Source organism: Mugil cephalus, chromosome 19 (genome assembly GCF_022458985.1).
Source record: "Mugil cephalus isolate CIBA_MC_2020 chromosome 19, CIBA_Mcephalus_1.1, whole genome shotgun sequence".
In the NCBI taxonomy this organism is placed as follows: domain Eukaryota; kingdom Metazoa; phylum Chordata; class Actinopteri; order Mugiliformes; family Mugilidae; genus Mugil; species Mugil cephalus.
In genome coordinates, this window is record NC_061788.1 from 22,689,063 (window position 1) to 22,712,076 (window position 23,014).

The following is a 23,014-nucleotide window of genomic DNA, read 5'->3' on the forward strand; positions in this document are numbered from 1 at the left end:
ATAGCGGTTTAAAATCTATCGAGAGAACGTCGAAGAAGACTGTCAGCCTCGCCATGGCGGAAACTGATCAGCAGTCAGGTAAAGCAGAGCTGGATGCAGTTACAGCAGTAGTATGATTTAGCAACTCATATATTGCATTTGCGTACACGACTTCAAATGGCTGTAACATTAGCAGTTGTATTGATCTACTGTACAGGAATTAACCGTTCGTTTGTTAGACAAGCGAAGAGCTTTTCCTCTGACATGGCTGCCCTCATACTGTCCACATTTGTTGTTATTTTTTTGACTGTCTTTGTTTATTACCTAAATAAACAACAAACATTCTCAAAATGTTGCTTTGTTAGCACTCTGAGATACACACAAGTGCTAGCTTTGCTTTCTTTAAAGCATTTTCTGGATCTTAAAGTGAAATTTCAAAATGCACTTGTCAGTGTTGCCCCATTTAACCCATTTATTTTGAAATATAATAAACATAGACTTAATTTAAATGTTTGTTGTTTAAATGATGTCTTGCTTACGCTTTACAAATGCACCCCATCTATGCACGACTCAGAATGGGCACTGAGCATTCACCTTAGTCAAGCCTCTGATTAGTGTTATGTAATGTGATGTAATAAGGGCTGCTTTTACTATTTACAATTGTATTGTATACACAATTGATTGATTGAACAAGGGTTTTGACCGGTTAAATTTAAAGCTGACTGGTTGTGCTAAGTTCTACATGTCTAACAAAGCAACTCCAAGGCTTTTCAAAGCTTTTTAAAACCACCTACTTACAATTATTTGGTAGACCTAATAGAAGATCCCACAAAATGAAAACATAGCGCTATTGCTTGGATTAATATGTGATTGTTACTTAACACTCAGGATCAACTCTTGAAGAGGAAGCACCTGAATATGCAGCAGCTGCCCCCTTCATGATACCCAAGAAGGAAATCAGCATGGTGCCCGACATGGGAAAGTGGAAGAGATCACAAGTAGGTTCCTAGACTGTGGCAGGTTATTGACCAACTTTGCATGAACAAAATTCATAAAACTACACAAAGGGGCAATATAAAACAAATCATATAACCAGTGTAGTATTATGACTGGGTTCAACACATAACTGTGAAATCAGATTTAAAATTTTTAAATTTAAAATCTGATTTAAAAATCCACTGGTTCCTCATGGCATAAAATCATTGGCCTTATGTTTTGTTTTTTTTTTATACCGGAAGACTTGGTCATGGATGGAGGTTGTTCATTGAGGTTGAAGTAAATTACAATTAAATTCCAGGAAAGTTACTGTTCTTGAAGTTCTTGTCTGAAGAGTTTTGTCTATTACAGTTTCTCACAGTGAAAAAAAATGGTATAGTTTGTGGCATTAGACATCACTGATTAATCTACATGCAGAATTTCTTTACATCCTTTTCTCTCATCTTTCTTCATATCAAGTATGTATATTCTAATATTATTTTCTAGGAGTTTGTGTGTCAGATACTTTACAGTTTTCAACCTCTCCTTCTCATAGGCCTATGCTGACTACATAGGGTTCATTCTGACGCTGAATGAAGGTGTAAAAGGCAAGAAGCTCACCTGTGAATACAAAGTTTCTGAGGTAGGTTGACATCTTTAAGGCTCTGCTTTCAATGTTTTTGCACATACTGTGTCAGGATTCATATCATTGGAGGTTAAAGAATTTGCTGATAGCGTGCAGTTTCACAGCTTGACATTAACAGTTTTAGAGCATGTATCATTAGAGCAGCAATAGTCTATGAGGATTGGTGGTTTAAGAACTTTGGTTAGAATGCTGATCAGATATTTTTAATTTAGACATGTTTATTATTTTATGATAAACTGGAGCAATTTTTAAAACGAGATTTCCCGTTTAAATCCACCTGCTGTATTTCCATATTTTACATGACTCAGGTTCAAGGTTTGCTATACTCTGAATGAAAATAAATACAAACAGGAGATCAACAGTCCCAAGCAATTCAGACCTAAATTCATACCAACTCAGGCACATCCCTTTACATCTTCTTTCTTTACATATATCCCAAGGAAATTGCTGCCGCATCTGTCTGTTACAACAATATAAAATGCACAGTGGCATTACCATCTAAAATATAGGAACGTTTAGGAAACTAAGAGCATGAATAGATGGATGAATAGATAGATTTTCTTGATCTGATTTATGTTTGATGCAGAGATAAAAGATGACTATTTTAAATCTATATTGCATGTGTGCAGAAAAAGCACTACAACACTGAAAAGAAGTATATACACCTAAAACCATAAGAAAAAAGCGAAATAACACTGAATAGAATTATGTACGCCTGAAACCATAAGAAAAGAGTAAAATAAAATATGTAAATATGATGAGCAGGGACAGCTGGTGTAAATGGGGTAACAGGGCTAAGCCCTCCCAAGCTAAGCTCGTCATTGGTCAAAAGTGCTGTTGGTGCCAGAGTGGGAGGAGGGAGAAGAAGTTCGACTATGGTGGTATTAGCATGAACAAGGTGTATTACTTGATTTCTTGATTTGACGTTGGAAAAGTTGGAATTTAAGAGACTAGGATCACGTCAGCCCAACGTTGTTTGGATTGAAAGAAATGACTGGCTAATGACAAGTGTAGCCAGTCATGCTCATTGGTATCTCCTGGTGTGATTGCCCTCATTAGTTTCACCTGTGTCTCGTCATCCCTCTGCTTGTGTATATAAAGTCCTGCCTTTCCCTTTGTTCTCTGACGCATCTATTTTTTGTCCTCATGTGCAATTGTTAATGTTTAGGTAGTTTTACGCACAGAAATGGCATGGTTATCAATCATTAAAGACCATGGTTTAAAGTAAGTATATTATAAAGATTATGGGATAATATGTCACCCACCTTTGTAATGTTTTGTCCACCCATCCATCCACCCTGAGCTTGTCTCTACAGTTTATGTATCTATAACTCCCTCAGCTAACTTCCTCCTTTGATCCTGTGATAATTACTATGGTCACTAGATGGCAGGCTCATATTAATTATTGTTACTATGTTACAGACAGTGGAGAAACTAATGGATCTTTTGGGGATTCTGGATCAATGGATCGATGAGACCCCTCCAGTTGACCAGCCATCACGCTTTGGGAATAAGGCCTACAGAACGTGGTATGCAAAACTAGATCAGGTTGGTATGCTCTCTTATTTAGATGCATTCTTGCATATGCAAAATTGATGTGCAACTAGCAGGTCATGTGTTTGTGTAGGAAGCAGAGGCCTTGGTGTCAGCAGTGCTTCCTACTAGCAGATGTGCAGCAGCTCCAGAGATAGCCGTCTATTTGAAAGAATCAGTGGGGAACCCCACCAGGATAGACTACGGAACAGGTAACAGTACTGTTTGTCCTGAGTTTGTTCCACAACCACCCACAGTTTGTTTAAAATGGGAAAAATAGTAAGCCAGAGTAAGTTGGATAAGTAACTTTAATCTGATCACTGGTTTGGAAATGGTAACATGTTAGATTACTTGTTAGTGGAGAAAAGTGGTCAGATTAGAGTTAGAGACTACAAAATAATATATAGTGTATATGAAATAGCTTTCTCCATGTTTTTTCTTCTTTATACACAAGAGTCACATACTATATGTGTCAGCCTGGCCCATAAGCAAGTAATTCCAGATACCAGAAGTATCTGGTTTAAACAGAAAATCCTCTTTTAAGCACATCATTCCAGTACTCGACAGATGATTACTTATTTGTCAGTGTGTTTTTTAATACAACTCAGGTGAAAGATTAAACAAGAGTCACTAGATGAGATACTTCAAGGAATATACTTTTAATAGTGAGCTATACCTTAGCCAGTGAGAGTGAGTGTGTTTTCACCCCTTGGTGAGTGTAAAAACACTCACTGAGCAGTATTATTAAAGTGTCAGGATAAATGTACAGCTAATGTTTGGTTTATACTTATGGGATATATCTGCACAAACTGATGATGGGGATTCTCTCAACTCCTATCCTTTATGTGGTGAGGAATTTCCTAAAAGATATTCTAATCCCACTATTTTCTTAATGACATTAAACAAAGAGGAGGTATGGACAGGTCCTTATCTCAATATGTATTTCTGTCAGATGTCCGCTATGATGCATGTATTTTTGTATATATGTACAAAATAAGTTTAATTTGAAACTTACTGTGATCCAATCTGCACGTTGTCACCACCAACTGTTTTGCTAGCTAAATGAGATGCTGGAGGAGACAACTAAACAGCCCAGCGATGTGGACCACTCTGGACCCTCTGAAGCTCTTAAATGTGTGTGTTTGTCTTCTCAGGACATGAAGCAGCTTTTGCAGCATTCCTCTGTTGTCTCTGTAAGGTTGGTGCTCTCAGGGTAGATGACCAAGTGGCTATCATCTTTAAAGTTTTTAACAGGTAGGTACTACACTATACAGTTAATATGCTGCATGGTTTAGCCGAGTGGTAAGGGTTCACAGTTTTGTCTTCATTTTAATAATTCTAGATTAATACTAAAGACGTCAAAATTGTGAAGGGATATGTACAATAGACAAAAAGGTTTAAACATTTAATCAAAGTTTTTAATTAGCCACCATTATATTTGGTGATAGCTTTGCACATTCTTGGTAACAGCATATCTTGATATCAACTGTTGGAGACAGCTGATGAAGAGAATTGCTTGGGACATAAAACATATAGGGTTGACATCATATCAGTGGAAATCTGTGCTTTGGGCTAATGCTTTTTTTTTTTTTTTTTTTTTTTGTTCCATCCACATTGTTAAGCAGATGTTCTTTTATGTGTGGTACACAACATTCACATGAAGAATCTGTATCTGGAAGTATTTTGCTGAGTTTCTGTTACAACCAGTGCAGATGATGCACTACCTTAAACTGCAAAATACTGTCTCTTGCAGAGCCTGAAGAGTTTTCAATCTGTCTGCCACTGTTAATCTCTAATCACCTTCACTAGATCATCCTGTCAGGCAGATTTCTAATGTTCCATAGTTCATGGTCATATTAACAGAAATACATATCAATGTCCAAATATCCAAAAAAACTGTGAATTCCCTTTTCATGCCAGTTATCAAATATTGTATTGTAAAGTTTCAGCTTCAGTTTGAAGACTAAGAAAGAGAGACAGTCTGCTTTTTGAGATCTGATATCATATCATAAGTGTATGAGAAACTACTTGATTGTCCACTAGAGATACAGTAGTCAGAGCTAAGAACAATGAGGCCGGAAGTGAGATCGTTAACAAATTTAAACAGTCAAACGTTCAAATAAACTACTACGGGAAATGGTGGTTAGTTTTATTAACTACTCCTTGTAGAAGCCTCTTTTACTCCCAGAAGTTTCTACAGGGAGTACTAAAGGGAGTATTAAATTAAACTCATTTGAGAATTGAATGGGTTACGTTTCAAATCACGGATGATAGCAAGGGCTTTAATGGGGAACAGTATACTTTTAGTAGTTTTAATCTTATGTCCTGTTGTTCTTTCAAATTCCCTCACAAAGTTATCAGAGGGACTGACTTTGAGTTGAAAATCTCAGTCTCAGTTGTTTTTTTTTTTTTTTTTAAACATTTAACGTATGTGTGTGCACACGTGTTTTTCTGTTTTTCCAGGTATCTTTCAGTGATGCGAAAGCTGCAGAGGACCTACAGAATGGAGCCAGCTGGAAGCCAAGGTGTGTGGGGACTGGATGACTTCCAGTTTCTGCCCTTCATCTGGGGCAGCGGCCAACTTGTTGGTAAGAGCTTTCCTTTACAAGATTACTGAAAACAGCAAAGAATGACAGTGTTTTTTTTTTTTTTTGTTATCTGTGTCAGGTTGCTGGCACATCATATTGCACGCAATTCAGGTTGGGACATAAAGAAGTTTTGCCACTCATTCGAGTAGCTTCTTCAGTTCTGAGAGACTAGTGGGAAGTTGAGGTTTAAATAGGAAAACTCTGTGGGTGGTTGTGGAACCTGTAAAGGTGTCCAGGACTCTGGTATCTACTTCAGTTTAATGGAGGATTTTACAGGCAAAAACACGGCTTTGCGATGGGGTCACCAGTGTCACTGATCGTGGCCAATCTCAGCATGGAGGAGGCGGAAACCAGAGCCCTAGACATCTTTGCAGGTTCCATCCCCACCCCACTTGTACAGGTATGTGGATGACGCCTGGGTTAAAATCAAAACAGAAGTTGAATCCTTCACACAACGCATCAGTGCAGTAGACAGCAACATCAAGTTCACCCAGGAGGACATCAGCGGGGATAGTTTAGCCTTTTTGGACTCTCTGGTGCATGTTGAAGAAGACCGAAGCCTCAACATTGAAGTATATAGGAAACCCACTCACAGACCAGATTTATTATTTGATTTCCATGACCCCCAGGAAGACAAACTTGGAGTCATCAGAACCCTCCAGCAGCAGGCACAGACTGTACCCATTAGACAGGAGGGCAAGGACAAGGAGGGAAAACACATTAAACAAACCCTCAAAACATGTGGATATCCCAACTGGGCCTTTGTCAAAGGCTCAAAAAGATATCCCAGGAAGGACAGGGAAGAGTAGCACAGCAAAAGGAAGAACATCACCATCCCCTACATAGCTGGTGTATCAGAGAAACTGAGGAGAAAACACCTCGTTCCAGCTTGTTTCAAAACCGGCAACACACTTGGCCAGAAACTGGTCCACCCTAAAGACAAAACACCCAGGCAAAAACAGAATAATGTAGTGTATGCTGTTCAGTGCAGTGAGGAATGTGCAGACTTGTAAACTAAACAACCCATCAACAAATGCATGGCCCAACACAGGAGAGCCAGCTCATCAGGGAATGACTCAGCAGTCCACCTCCACCTGAAGGACAAAGGACACTCCTTTGAAGATAACAACCTCAAAGCCCTGGCCAGAGAGGACAGGTGGTTTGAGAGAGGAGTAAAGGAAGCCGTCTATGTCAAAGTGAAAAAACCTTCTCTAAACAGAGGAGGTGGACTGAGATTGAATTTACCATCTATTTACAATTCAGTTTTGACTTCTGTCCCCAAGAAATTTCAACACCATTCACTGACAACAGCTTCGTTAGAGCACCATTCATAGACTAGTAGTCTAGGCACACAGTCCCCTCTTAACAGTAAGTACTCAGCCATTATGGAAATTAGTGGCGGCAATTTCTGATGAACAGTCTTTAAGAAATTCTACAAGTCCAGTTGCCTTTTTCAATGCCTTTTGGAGTAAAGAGTTGAAAAAACATTAGTTTTACCTGATTTTAATCCTGTGAAAATCAGCCATGTCGATAATGTGTAAAGTTAAAATTATAACCTCAAATTAGCTATCCTACTTCTCCTAAAACAGAGATCCTGTGCGAGCTGGCCTCTCTGAAATTTAGCTGTGTGTTTTCATTTTTTTGTTTGATTCGTGGCTTTTTTTCTGCCTCTTGTCACTTAAGAATTATAAGGGATACACTGTTAATCAAAGTTTGGACAGATGACAGAGTTCAAAGTTGAGATGTTGAAGACTTATTCACCCATTTAGATGGATGAAATCATTAAATAAAGTGATTTTTTTTCATTCTAGTCTCATCACATCAAGTTTTTTTTTTTTTTTTTGAAAAAGATTTTTTGTTATCCATTAGAATTGGCAAGTAACTAAAGGTGTCAAAAAAATCACAAAATCTAAAAGGACTTAGGACACCAGATAATAGTCTTATAACTCTTGTCAAGGAGAGTAGAACAACTATTAAGATTAAGTGTTCTTATGGTTTCTCTGTGCAGTGATAGCACTGATAAATGTGTCCAAACTACGTGAATAATGATGTGTAAAGTGACACTTGATGGCGAACATGTGCACTTACAGACCAATCTTCTCACAGATCACCCTACTCTGGAGCCTCGGCACTTTGTCGATGAGAGAGTGGTAAATGAGCACTATCAAGACTACATGTTTCTGGAGTGCATCAAGTTCATTAATGAGGTGGGAAAATAAAACACACTCAAACACTATATAGCGATCATAGCACATTTTGTACTTGCCCTTGTAACACTCTGCATTATTCCAGGTACCAGTGTTATCTCTGACTGTACTTAATGTGTCATATGTCCAATGTGGACAATGCATTTAAACTTTATGCCCAAGTCACCCAGGCCCAAATTTTTCACTCTGTGAGCTCCTCCAGCTTGTCACCTTTCATGTAAAGAAACTCAATAAAATAGTATTATTAAGTACTGTGGAGCTGCTACCAGCAGTTATTTACATCACTTCATTCACCCTCACTGCTTCTTTCGAGATAAACCATGTCAGAAACGGATATATAAATATGTATATAATTGTGATTATGTCGCTCTGATTCTGGTCATTGCTAAATGTCTCAGCTATGAGCAGAGCATACCAGATGTTCTAGGAAGGTGAGATCATTCAATGCAAACATTTGACTGAAATTTCTGACTCTAGGGAATGAAATTTTATTTGCCTGGAGTCACTGCCTGACTGGATTAACTTTTATCTGATATCAACCAATCTGCACCTTCTGTTGGCCAATCTGAATCCCGATCTGATCTTAAATAAACAATTAATGTCCTTACTTGGGCCACGGTCACACATACAAAAATCTTTTTTTTTTTTTGTTGGTTTTCTTTGGCATCTTTTTGAAAATTTCCCGGCCTATTTGTGGCACTCTTTCTGCTATAGAAGATGAAGAACAGGCTGAGAATGTACATCAAACCTGTACACTATATACAAACTTAGTGTATACACTCACTCAGTACGTTTACATGCAAGTGGAAAAAAAACAAATTATTGCCTTAATTGGACCATAACAGGAGAATTTAAGTGCATGTAAACACATTACTCCAAGTAAATCGGAGTTCTCATTATCGGATTGAGACACCCAAATAATGCGATTGGAATCAGAGTTTCCAATCGGATAATGCGTGTGCGCATGCTCCACCACCACTGCGCTGGAGTGTGACCCCGGAAGAAAAACGTCCAAGTCTGTGGTCCTTTTTAGTTCATCGTAGTGGCGAAGCAACAGTATATGTTTCCCTAGCCACCCAACAAGGGGAAGGGAAAGTATATTTCAACATTTTTGGGAGATGGGAGATGCAGCAAGGCAGAAAGACTTCATTGTCAACCATGTTATCAAAAGAGGAAAAAGAAACAGTGAAAAAATCTCAAGAAGAACTCATTCATTTGAGTATTATCTAACCTTTGGGGGAAGGCAGATAAGGGTATGCGAAGACTTCTTTTTGAAGACCCTTGATGTCTCTGAGAAATTTGCGAGGTCTGCTGGTGGCCATCCGTCTACTGAATTGGGAATTTCCCCTCCAAGCCAGAAAGGGCGGCATGCACCTCAAAACAAAGTGCCCGAGAGTAGCAAAGACAAAATACGAGAGCATATCAAGTCTTTCCCAAAACTTGAATCCCACTACTCCAGGAAAGATACAAACAAGCTCTACTTGGAAGGATATCTGAATATGCCAAGAATGTATGCACTGTATAAAGAGAAATGCCAACAAGAGTGGAAGATAAAACCAGAAAAACAAAGTCTTTATAGAATGGTGTTTGACACTGAGTTCAATCTAGCTTTCCACACTCCAAAGAAAGACGCGTGCAAATACTGTGAATGGTACCAACGTTTAGAAGACAGTGAGAAGGAAAGTCATAAGGATGACTTTGATGCCCACCAGTTAAGAAAAAATCAGGCCAGAGAACATAAAGATAATGACAAAAAGAAAGCAAAGGAACAAGAGTCATACAAAGCTGTCACTTTTGACCTGGAGCAAGTGTTAACCACCCCTTGGAGCAACATTAGTAGCCTGTTCTACTCACGCAAGTTGAGTACCTACAACCTCACTGTATATGAATTGGACAGTAAAGATGTTGAGTGTTACATGTGGCATGAGGGAGAAGGCGGCCGAGGATCATCAGAGATTAGCACTTGTGTTTTTTCATATCTTTCACAACTTAATCCTGAAGTGAAACATGTAGTTCTTTATTCAGATACATGTGGTGGACAGAATAGAAATGCTGCCTTTAGTACAATGTGCCTACATGCAGTCAGCACATTGCCCCTCTCCACTATTGACCACAAGTACATGGAGTCTGGTCACAGCCAGATGGAGTGTGATAGTGTGCATGCTGCAGTCGAAACTGCGAGGAGAAAGGTTCCTATCTACTCCCCTGAAGGCTACTACACCCTTGTGAGAGTGGCAAGAAAGAACAACCCCTACAATGTACATGAACTTGGTCACAAGGACTTCCTGGACTTCAAATCTTTCTCCAATCACACACTCAAAAACAAAACCAAAGATGAGGAGAGACAAGCAGTGCGTTGGCAGAAGATTAAATTTTTCGCTATAAGTTTCGCTATACAAAAGAAGAACCCAGAACAATCTTCTTTAAGTATGATTTCACTAACCCAACCTTCCATGAACTGAAGGTGGCAAAGCAGGCAACCAGGGGCACCAGAAACTTCCACTCCGTGTCCAAGCCAAGTTCAATCTATGAAAGTCCTCCTGGGATCAGTGCATTAAAGAAAAAAGACCTACTCACCCTGTGCAGCAATGGGAGTATTCCTCATACATACGCAGAGTTCTACAATGCTCTGACAGTCGAAAGTGAGTAATTGAAATGGTTGAACAAAAAGTAAAATGAATTAAATGAACAGGAGAACTGTCTGTTGTATACATTATTTGGAAAAAAATGAATGAATAAATAATTTGTAATGAAATAAATAAATAACTCATGAAATGCCAATCAAAAGTGTGTTTAGCAAGTTTCACACAAATTAATTACTTATTCAAGTGTTATTCCACTGTTAATTAATCAATCAATTCCCCTTTTCACCTATTATTTTCTGCATTGTTCAGCAGATACGCCCAATTTGTCCATAAAAGTCTTGAAATGTTTGGTGCTAAAAAGGCGTATCTGAGGTTTTTGCCATATTTTTTTGATTTTAAAATATTTTAGAGCATCTTCATTGTGTTAATATGCCATAAGTTTATTACTAAAATACTCATTCATGTAAGTATGTTTGTGGTTGCATTGTTGTTGTTTAAGGTTAATAAATACAGTTTATTGAAGCGTGACCAAAATTTTGTTTTGTCTCTCCTGTAAAGTTTGTCAAAAGCCACTTACGCCCTTCTGGCTCCAAGCCCTCGTAATGTAGGTAGTATAATTTTTAGCTTGAAACGCTAAAAAGGGAAACGCACAAGACCAATGTACCTGTACTATAATGTACATGTGCAAATGGCAAATAAACTCCATTCTACTTTTACTCCTACATCATAACTACCGGTAGTTGGTAAATTATGCAATGGGGATGCATTGCAGTGTATACTCCTTATATCAGCCTGTGCAATAATCTATTGGTTTCTTGCCATCCAGTAATTGTGCAGTATTTCCTTGACATCTCACTGTCTTGTAGCTAGCTAGTTTAGTGACAGATTGACTCAAGTTTTTGTAAATAAAGTTAAAACAGTAACTGAAAGGAATAGAATAGGATGGAATTCCAATGTGGCTGCTTCCACTTCCGTTTTTTCTGCTCCTCCTCCTTCTCCAGCCTTGCCTCTCCCTACTCCTCATTCTCTGTGTGCTGTGGTGTCCACACTTCAGCTCAGATGGCTTACTCTTGTTTCTTTTTTGGCTGTATTTTTTTAGTATGATTTTACTTTGCTTTGGTAGTTTTGATGTGAAAGTTCTTAGTGCCGAAACAGCAAATCTGTTAAGTGGTTAGTTGACCCTAAGCAGTTGAAGTTAATTCTAAATTGTTATTCAAACCATAATAGATTTTTGTTTGTATGTTTTTAACTGTCTTCCATAAAGCTACTTGATTGGGATATTTAGGCTCATTTGTCAACTAATTAACTGTTAACTGAGTAACTTCACCTACTTTCTGCTGTAAATCACTCCTTCCTCTGGGAATATGGGTAATCTCCACCCCTAGCCCCTCTATTTTCCATGGGGCTGGGGGTTTCCTCCCTATTTTCACCCTTCCCCCATATGTTCTAATGGGAGGCTCTGGAAAGTGTCTACAGCCATGGGGATATGGAAAAAGGAATCTTGGGAGACAAATCAAAACTCTTTATAGTCAATTTTCATGCATGCATTTGTTTAGTCAGCCAGTAGTGCCAGTAGTATTTGTAGTAGTATTAGACTTAGACTAAAGCTAGACTTAGACTTAGACTTTTTTTCGTGAAAGGATTGAATGACCCAGGTCAACAACCCGGCAATTGACCCGGGATTTTATTGACTTGGCTGACATGGCTTCAATGTGAACAGGAATGCCGTGTCAACCTGGGTTTTTCGCTCTGATGTTGTTGTATCTGCCTGTTATATTCTGATCGAAGGCCTGACAGACTGTATCACTGTAGAAGCTTCAGCTCAAAAAACAAGTTTTAGTCTACTTCCATAAATATTGATCTCTGAAGGGCAGAGATAATTGTTCATTTTTTTTTTCCAAACAAATCAATGTGTTGTTACCTGACTGTTAATTGAAGCGCATAGGTGAAGGCCGACTGTGCGACTGAGTTTATACACAGTTTGTATTAGGGATGCACCAATCCAATATTTGTACCGGTATCGATACCGATATCGAAGAAAATTCTAGATCGGGTATAGGTGACAATGAGCCAATCCATATCGGTAATGGATGTTTAATTCCCATTTGCACTAAACTATATTAAGAGCTGATTCCTATTTATTTTGAAAGTCTACCAACCAAGCTAGAGAAGCTATTGCGTTTTCTTCTTATTATTATTATTTATTGCTTCTCATTTTGAATCCCTAATTGCACTGACTGAACCAGCTACATTTGTTATATTTTTATGGTTAAGATTGTTTTACTGGTGCACAATTATTAAATAAGTAATTGATTAAAAAAAAGGAAAGAAATGTTTAAGTCAAGTCTGATGTTGTCCTGCACAAAAGAATGATCCCAGTCTTTTCCACACAATGAAACTTACCGTTTGTTACCATAATCCCGCGCTGTTTTCCTGTATCGGATCGGTATCGGCCGATACTAAACCTCAGATATCAGTATCGGTATCAGTGGTGGAAAACGAGTTACAAAAAACATCACCCACTGTACAGTTGTCATGAATAGTGAAAAGTATTGAGACCAGAATTGTTTTTTGTACCAGACTGTAAACATGTTTAATAATGCTGTACATGTGGGCTTTTTAACATGGGGGTCTATGGGGATTTGCTAGATTTTGGAGTCAGCTTCAAGTGGCCACACGATGAACTGCAGTTTTTGGCACTTCCGCATGGGCTTCATTGCTCAGACCCGGAGGTTGCCAGTTGGTGTGAGCATGTGATCAGTGCCAGCTTTTGAAAAAATATTCTTTCTTTAAAATCACATATCAAACACTATATAATGTTCTATTTCTTGAGAGAACTTTACAGTAAGGGTAATGTGAGTGAGTGACTGAGAGAAAGAGGGGTATGTTTGTGGGTTGAGTGTAATGTGATGAGTGAGTGGAGGGGACAGTTCTTATTTTTACAAGAACTTTCCTTGTCTGCCTTCAGATATGAATAATGCATCAAATGCGGTCAACAGATGCTAGACGTATGCTAGTTTGAAAAATCACCATAGATGGGCTCCAGAAACGCTTGTTCCGTGTGGACGAAACAACCATATGACAAAAAAACTTTGGCGTATAGTCCTAAACCTAACTCTCAAATAATCAAGTCTGACTAAACACTGTGTTCATGATATTTCCTCCTCACACCCCAGAATAATCAGCAAGTTGCAAAAAAAGTTTAAATCTCTGTTTGGAACATTGTCACTAAAAATGTCTTGGTTTTCTTTGTTTTTTTTACACTAAGCATCAGTTACACCAAGTATGTGTCACTTCTCCCTCCCTCACCTCATCTTTGTTACACTGTCTCTGTTCTTCAGATGAAGACTGGTCCATTTGCTGAACACTCCAACCAACTCTGGAACATCAGTGCTGTTCCTTCCTGGTCCAAAGTCAACCAGGGCCTGATCAGAATGTACAAGGCTGAGGTATGAATGCATATTTCCTTCTTATTCACTTTGATAAGTCTTAAGTAAGGTATCTACCTGAGAAACGATTTGACCGAGAACCAAAAACTGTGCAAATTGTGCAAGTCTTAAATAGAAAATGACACAACCCAAAAACTGTAAAGTAGGACTGCTAGTAGATTAAAACATGTAATTGCGATTAATCACTTGATTTCTTTAGATAACATGCATTAACACAAATAATCACACAATTTGTTTTAAATGTTTCTTAAAGGGATTTTCAAATTTGAATTGCTCTTATTAATGGGTTGTGTGTGTGTGGGGGGGGGGGGGGGGGGGGGGGGTTCAACCCTAAATACAAAAATTCTTAGTGCTGTCAGTAATTTTTCAGGGATTTTTTTGTTCAATTCAACCATTCGCCTGATGTCACTAATTTAAAAACTTAAAAACCTGGGTTTTGGAAACTTTTTTATTATGTGGATTAAGAAGTTGTGAAGTCAAGATCTGTTTTTCCTTCCAGCACACAAAGGTCCTTATTCATGAGGCTCTTACATGCTCACAGTTAGATGTCCATTGTAGATCAGATATTGATATTTAAGAAATCAGGTTAGAGACTGGGTCTTTGGATGATAGAGAGTTGTGGCAGGAGAGGGTTAAGAGAGGAATGGAGAGTGGAACTGAGAGTGGGTGGGATGGGGCAGGGAGGGGTTCCCTCACTGTTCTTCCTGCCTTCATGCCCGCATCCGGTGTTTTCCAAAGCAGGCTGTGAGTCTTCCCACAAAACTGAGGGGCCAAGCTGTCTGCTTCTCCCTCCTCCACTGTTCCCTTCCTCCACTTCCCCATGTTTCGACCTTTCTCCAAGCTTGGAGCAACCATCAGCAGACATGCATTTTTCTCTCCCTTTTCTGGGCCCCACACGGGGTCTTAAGCAGAGATTTGTAGTAGACATGGAAAAAGTTGAATCCACCATTTTCTATCTGAGAAGAACAAATTCTTGGACATTGCTGTTGGTTCTGAACATAACTGAATTTGTTAATTAGGCCATCAATACAAATACAAGAGGTTAAAAGATCTAGAACCAATGTGACCATACTTTTATGTGCATGTATATAAACCACATTGAAGTTTTTGTTTTCACTTTGGAGACTACTCATGCAGTTAGGACATTGTTTTATTTTTGCATTTTACTTTAACATACTGAAGTTAATATGATACAATGGAAAGTCGAGTCATAAATACAATTTTCAACGTTTGTTGTCTTTCGGGTTGTCCTGCTCATGGTTCATATTTGGCTCACAAAATGTTTTGGAGATGGATGATATATGCTTCTGGTCACGATCTAAGTCTTCTCCTTACTTTGTTATTGTCATTATTCTGCTACAAGTAGATATTAGCTTCCAAAGAATGTTCGGATTGCTGTGATTGGTAATAGAAACCATGTTGAAAGGACTGACTTTGATACATTTTGGCTGATAAATTTGCAGTATTGACAATGCTTGTCTTTGGAAATGTAGGAAGCTATTATACACTATTATAAAATATATTACCTTATTAGTAGTTTGGTTATTAATTCTGCTGTGTGCATGCAATGCTCTGAAAATGCCCACAACAGGAACAGTGCTCCCATGTCATGATTGTGGCTGGCTGTTGTTAATGGTTGGCCCGCCAGTTGTTCTTCAACCAACTTTTTTGCTAAAGCCTTCTCAGTTATTAACCATTTTCAACTTAAGTTCTTGATAAAACTTTCTTCTTTCTTGCAGTGTTTGGAAAAGTTTCCTGTGATCCAGCACTTCAAATTTGGTAGTCTCCTGTCCATCCAGCCAGCTATGCCTTGATGCTCTCAAAGAAATGGTTCTTACATAGTAGAAATGACCAAAAGCAACAAGTCTCCCTTGCTCTGATATCGTCTTGTCAAACTCCAACAGTAGCCAAAGTGTAGTCTGACACATGCAACCCCACATTTGCTCATTCATCTTTGTATATCTGTCATGTTATTCACACAGTGGATAGAGTTTGAATAAAGATCTTATTTGAGAGGTGGAAGTATTTTCTTTTTTAGAAGTATGCTCAGTGATTAATAGATTTATCTATCTCTAAATTCGGATCTTTAGGAGAAGCAAGTTCACTCACAAAGAAATACACAAGACTTTGCATTTCTGTAAACTGGAAAACCACATGTATTTTTTTGGTTTCTGGTGCTAGTGATTTGCAGATTTTTCCATTGCATAATTTGCATCCCAACAGTAAACTTTGTTTTTGTTGTGCCACTCTAGTTAAGACTGTCTCTGCAGTGGTTATTCTGTGTTTCCACTGGCATGTTTGAAATATCTTGACATGTGCTTTTTCATTTAATAATAAAAATATTTTTGTGACCTGAAAAGCCTGATTTAATAAATTTCTTTTATTTCTAATTGATTTACGTGATGACCATAATGCAGCTGATCTTATTCCTCCCCAGTTTAAGATGAGATGTACTCACATAAAAGGCCTACCTGTCAAGTCATTATGGACAGCTGTGTGAACTTAAGTATCTGACTTAACAGAGTGACACACAAGGGAACACACTAATCATACATAACCTTATGCTCACTGACAGGAGAAGTAAATAAAACAATGATTATCTTGTTATCTTAATACCTTGCAGTAGGTGGGATATATTAGGCACCGACTGAACATTTTGTTCTCAAAGAAAGTGAAAGGGCAAGCGAAAGATTCAAGCAACTTTGACTGAGTCCAATTTGAAAAGTATGGTTGAACAGAGCAGAAAATGGTTCAAAAAGGGATTGCGGCACCTAACAAGTTCATGGCATTGACTTGTACTACAAGTTCTCCAAAGCTAAACCAAATCGGCATCTGCTGGAAGTCTGACCTATGGAGGCCCCAACTTGTAACTTGCAGGACTTACTGTAAAGGTTCAGCTGCTAAAAATTTGGTGCCAGATACCACTGCACACATTAAAAGGTCTGGAGGTGGTCATAACAACTTTAGATAAGCAAAGTCTTAAATGCCACCAGCCACCATAGAATACAAAGCAAGGCTAACTAAAGTCCCAATTCAAAACCCTTAAAGCTGGACTGGGTTCAGCGTAATGAGATGGCACAGTAACCAGTGTAACAACATAAATACTTATATATAACATACAATATTACATTACATAATATTGTGTTGTTTATATCTATTGTGGTAATCTGTGTGAACTCCATAAAACTTGTTTTAAATATTTAATTTATTTGTGAATAACTTCAGTTTATGAGGGGTACTCTTAAGGGACTTATTTACTATAACCAGCACCTCTAGAACTGCCATACAAGGCTGCTGTCATTCAGTGCATTTACATGCAGAGCTTAATCAAGCCATGCTCGAAATTCGCATTGTCTGTGTGTCTTAATCGGATAAGGAGAACTCCGATTTTAGTTGGAATAACGTGTTTACATGCGCAAGTTGTCCAGTTATAGTCCGATTAAGGCAATAATTTATTTTGTTTTTTTCACGTGCATGGAAACGCACTGACTGAAAGAAAGGCAGTCTGTAATTAATAGTAGTGGTGATCATGTTTCAATAAAATCTGTGACGCTTCTCAGTCATCCAGGTCATGTTATATCCAAAACCCTTAAAGAAAGGCACCAGGACTTATAGAGTTTTTTGAAGATGTTTCATCACTCATCCAAGTATCCTTTTTACTCCTAAAGGATCGGTGGGGAGTTGAGGTTTAAATAGGAACATCTGTGAGCGTAGCCCATCATAAACTTGCTTGCCTGGTGTCTGTTAATGACTACATACTTATCTTTTGTTGAGAGGGGACAGCTGGTCCTTGTCCTCTTTTTCTAATGAATGATGCTCATTATCATTCAGAGGCTCCAGTCTCAACAGTGGTCAAACTTCTTTGGGACGGATGGGACTGTGTTGTAGTATGATGATAGATTATATTTCAGTCTCCTCTGTTCAGAGAAGGATTTTCTAATTTTCCATAGATGACCTTCCTTTACTCCTCTTTCAAAGCATCTGGCTTCTCAGTTAAAAATTTGGACATTGTTGTCTTGAAAGGCACGTCCTTTGTCCTTCAGGTGGAGGTGGACTGCTGAGTCGTTTCCTGATGAGCTTGCTCTCCTGTGTTGGACCATGCGTTCTCTGATGGGTTGTTTTGTTTTCCCAATGTACAAGTCTGAACATTCCTCATTGCACTGAACAGCATATACTATATTGCTCTGTTTCTGTCTGGGTGTTTTGTCTTGGGGTGGACCAGTTTTTGCCTAAGTGTATTACTGGGTTTGAAATAAACAGGAATGTGGTGTTTCATGAATTTTCTCCAGAGTTTTTCTGATACCCCAGCCACGTAGGGGGTGACACTATGTTTCTCTTCTTGTTGTTCCCCTCCTCTTCGCTCTTTTTGGGATATCCATTTGAGGTTTTTACTAAGCCCTTTGGGATGTTCACATGTAATTGTTAACTAGTTTGCTTAGTGTGTTTGTTTCTCCATCTCCATCTCTTTACCGAATACAGTTTGTGCCGTATGGTGGTGGAAATCACATTAAAAGCTGCAATGTGAGTGCTTTGTTTGTTTGTTTGTTTGTTTGTTTGTTTGTTGGATATGCTTCACTAAAGCTACATGAGAACCAATCAGAGTCTGTAGTACATAGAGACACTATTTGTCCAGCACAGGGTTATACTGGAAACGACCATGGGCATAACCTGCAAGGATGGACTACTGTAATCAGGCAATTGTACAGGCAAACAAAACACCCCAACTGAAAGCCACTAAGTTACTGTGTATTTCTTTGTGTTTCTTTCACCCTGTATTTCTTAATCCATTTGCATGTTATTTCAGGTCCCATTTTAAATGTTGTCTGTTTTCTTATGTTAATGTGGGTGGTTAATAGTGTCTTGTCTTATGTTGCAACTTTTCAGCTGTTTGGCATCTCTTTGAATTTGTGCATCTCTGTGGCCATTTAGCATTCACCTTATTCACCATTTCACAGTGCTTTACACCAATGCCCCTTTTTGCAGTTGTTTTGGATCTCTGAGGTTTTGGTCAGGAACAACTGTAAATAAATAAAATAAATAAAATAATAAATAAAAAAACGAATAAAGTATGTACTCAATGAAACCAAATTTAAGTGTTTTAATGAGATTCTTTGCAATATAACACAAAGTCCACATAAGTTCACTGACCCATTTTTGTTATTTTAGATGTTTATTGAAATACACTGGCATATAGTTAGATATAGTAAATAATATGACTTTAATATGGAGAGTTGTCATTCAATTGAATTTGAATTGAATTTGAATTGAATTGAACTGAACTGTGCCATCCTGTGAAAAAACATACCTTAGAGCTACCTTGACTTTTAAATGTTTATACAAAGACTAATCACTCAGAATTAAGACTCAACAGTGAGAACACTGTAGTTATTTGTTAATAAATTGTATTTATTATTGTAATTAATATTAATAAATGGTATCCATGAAGTTGCTTAATGCTTTAGAATAGTAGATATTTGTTATATTGATGCTACTTAAAGAATGCACTGTTTAGTACTACAGGTCTAGGTCTATGTTTAGGTCTATTACAGACGTATGAACATAAACTGTATATTCATTACTATCAGTCAAACACAACAGTACAAATTAACAGTTTAAGCAGTTTATTTTTTATTAAGATTATAAATTTGAGACTTTTTCCCCCGGTGATATACAATTTTTAAGCACAAAAATACAAAAATAACAACAAATTAAGAATGGCTGAATGATCTCTTTAGTTTGATACACACAGTGTCCAAAAACCAAACACATGGATTCTCAGGTTATGGCTGAATTGTCAGCTGGCCTTTTTAAAACAAAAGGACTGCATGTTTTTTCAGCACGGCCACCACAAAACTGAGTTGAAATTATAAATCGCAAGGAAAGATTTGGAGGAATAACCATGATTGAGAGAGGATTTGAAACTGACAGAAATTAGCCCAGGTACACTGGTTTCCAACATAAAAAAAAAATTAAATAAATAAATAACATAAATAAAAATTTTAAAAAGTGTTGCTAGTTAAGGATCCATGTAAAGCCTGAAAAACAAAAAAAACCCTTTCACACTACACAAAAAACCCGGGACCACATTTGACCTGGCAGTTGGTCCGAGATGTCATCGTCCTGATTCAGTTCGGCTTTGATGTGAAGAGGAATACAGCGTCGACCCGCCAATTTATTGAAAGCACACCAAAGGCGGGTTGCTTTTGCCGTGCTTTCACTGGTTGACCCTGGTCTGAGAATCTATTCAATGTGAAAGGGTTATAAAAGTGTTTCACATGACTTTTAATCATCAATAAACTGCTCAGTGTATGCATGGCTTTCTTCTAACATTCAGTCACTTCCACTGTAGGCTGCTTTTGGTTTATAACAATGTGTGCAGTGTACATTGGGTTTAAGGCAACATAAGTCAGTCTATTCCATAAGATTTCATGTGTGCTCCCATTCTGAAATCAGAAAAGTCTGCACATTATACATATGTCATCAACCCTTTATTCTCTGCCTCAAAACTGTGGTTATTAATGGGGAGACAATCAAAAACTACTCAAACAATCAAATACCACCATTTGTACTGGGCATGTCCTACTCATGTAGGCCACATGAATGATTTTCAAGACACAAGTGTGCTTTAGGGTATTATTTTACATTATATAAATCTGGACACGTTTTTCTCCAAATGACATAAAACAGGCCCACTGCTTAACTACTGAGACATGATAATATTGTAGATGGTGTTGTTAACCATGCTGTATTGTAAAATGGGATTGTTGTTGGTGGCTATTATGGGTGTGTGATTTGTTACACAAAAACAAAAAACAATTGTTCTTATCCCAAAAAATATTTCCAAATAGCACCTTCTTTACAGGTGATGAGTTCATCAAACGCTTACCATGCTACATCTGACCCAAATAAAAGGCTCTATTAGTAACAGAAGGATGGGAAACAGTAAGTTCCCAGTCTGTTTGCAACAAAACCATTTATTTATATTTACTAAAACGTTAGAAGGACAAGACCTTGTTTTAAGGTCGTGTGTTTCTTGATAAGTTTGTGGGTATTGTAATTCATGGAGTGTGCATTGAAAGTGCCAGTAAGCATCCATAAATGACATATTTTTCAACCAATATGCTGTAGAGCTTTAAACCAAAGGACAGTGCCTTGTTAACAGAACAAGACAGCACCAAATAGTGATTGGCTTCGTTTTGAATAACCCCTATCCCTCCCATTCAAAATGCCTCAATGGCCCGAGTCCATGCGCTTAGACTGGCGAGGGCTTGTTTTCTACAGATCTTCTCCAAGTCCGCTTGTCTGTTCAGCAGTCCTGAAAACCCCGAGCCAAAGATGGAGATCAGGTTGAATATATTGGAAGTGTCCATGTAGTCCGTGTTAGGGAAGGGCCAGTCCTCGTGTTTCGCCCGTTTCAGAGACGCTGTAACATTGGGTGCTTCATCTGCATCGGATGCACAACAACCAAACTCAACTTTGAGTTTCTTTGCCGGAGACTTTGCGCCACAGCGGAGCTGGCGCGCATCACAGCCGCAGTTTTGATGCAAATAGCCATTCTCCACCGTGGTCACCACATGTGTATCCAAATCCAGCACTGTGGTTGTGCTACAATGCGTATTGCTGTTTCCAGGGAACTGACTACAATGTGGCACAAGGGAATCATCCATGCAGCAGCTTCGACAGAAAGTGTTCTCCAATTGTTTGCTGCCCTCCTCGAAAGGACTGCAGCCAGGGGAGGCGCTCGTTGCCCGACAATGCGCCGTTGGCCCCGCCGCGCCACGGTAGCAAGAGGAGACGCACACGCTTGTTTGTTCACCACAGCAAGCAACTCGCGCTTGTTCCTCGTCTCCCCTGTCCTCTGCGTTAAAATCCGACGTGTCTAGCTCCTGGATCTCGTTACAGACCCTCATCACCTCCTCGTAGTGCTGCATCCTGTAAATCTCTGCATATTTCTCCTTGATGTAGACCTGTCTGGCGTTCCTCAGCACATAGGACACGAGCAGATTTTTGTGCAGCTTGATCCCCCCTCTTTGCGTCCTGGAATTGTGGATTTTGATTAAGGAAATTGAGATCAGACTTTGCGTGTCCACGGCGCATTCCATGGTGCTGATCATTACTACGTACCACCTCTCTACCTCCAGTTCCTCTTCGGAGCTCGTTTTGCTCGAGGAAAAATGTTTGAATCTGTGGGGAAACACTGGACACAGTGACCCGCCCTCTTCTGAAACCCAGCAATCATTCACTGAATCGAGAACATATCCTATGTATCTTATCTGTAAGGACAAAGAGCCGCCCTCTTCAGGGCGAGTTAATCAGCTGCCTGGGATATATTGAGTGAAACTCATACGTTCTTGAGTGTTGTTCTCGACCAATCAACTTCAGGCGGTTCCACTCTACTATTCAAACTCCACACGGGCTGTTTAACACGAATGTCTTTATTTATTTACAATGAAACAATATTGTTTCTCAATAAAATTAACCAGACTACTTGGAATACTGCTTATGACTGACTGACTGAAATGAGAAAATAGGTATTTAAAAATAGTATTAAAATTTTTATTACATATTATGGAGAACCAATCTTTTACTTTTTTGTGAATATGTCTAATTTTTTTTTTAAAGGGGGTGAACTTTTTAGATTTTAATCGCACTTTTTGTAGTCAAATATTGTAAACATTATGTTACTGCCACGCATTTGCATTTGTTGTTAAATGTTAATTTATTGAAAAACGTTTATTTTCTTACCTTAATGTAAATTGTAATTTTTTGTAAATTATGTCTAATTCTTTAGTAAAAATTAAATCATGAATTTGTGATTATATATTTCATAATATTGTAATAATTATGAATATACACTTTCATAATGACTTCGGGGACATCTTTGTAGATGTCTTTTCAACAACCTGAAAATTACTCCTTTTTACTTTTACTTTTCAACCAAATTTAGACTGTACAGGGACGTCTTTTTCAAGACGTCTTTTCAACGACATGAAAATGACGGCTTTTCGCCTCTCAAGCAAATTTAGATGTTGTTCGGACGCACATGAGTTAC

At 38.4% G+C, this 23,014-nt stretch overlaps 2 protein-coding genes across 2 annotated transcripts; one reads left to right on the forward strand and one right to left on the reverse strand.

Annotated features, from left to right (window-relative positions):
* Nucleotides 1-16,321, forward strand: ptpa (protein phosphatase 2 phosphatase activator). The gene is made up of 10 exons (XM_047570518.1): nt 1-78; nt 868-977; nt 1,511-1,597; nt 3,023-3,148; nt 3,228-3,345; nt 4,288-4,387; nt 5,597-5,721; nt 7,828-7,928; nt 13,855-13,962; nt 15,702-16,321. The coding sequence occupies exons 1-10, from the start codon at nt 54-56 to the stop codon at nt 15,774-15,776; spliced, it is 975 nt and encodes a 324-aa protein (XP_047426474.1). The 5' UTR covers nt 1-53; the 3' UTR covers nt 15,777-16,321.
* Nucleotides 16,322-19,573: 3,252 nt separating this feature from the next.
* On the reverse strand, nt 19,574-22,541 carry ier5l (immediate early response 5-like). Its single transcript, XM_047569105.1, has one exon. The coding sequence runs from the start codon at nt 22,074-22,076 to the stop codon at nt 21,183-21,185; it is 894 nt and encodes a 297-aa protein (XP_047425061.1). The 5' UTR covers nt 22,077-22,541; the 3' UTR covers nt 19,574-21,182.
* Between the last annotated feature and the right edge of the window lie 473 nt (nt 22,542-23,014).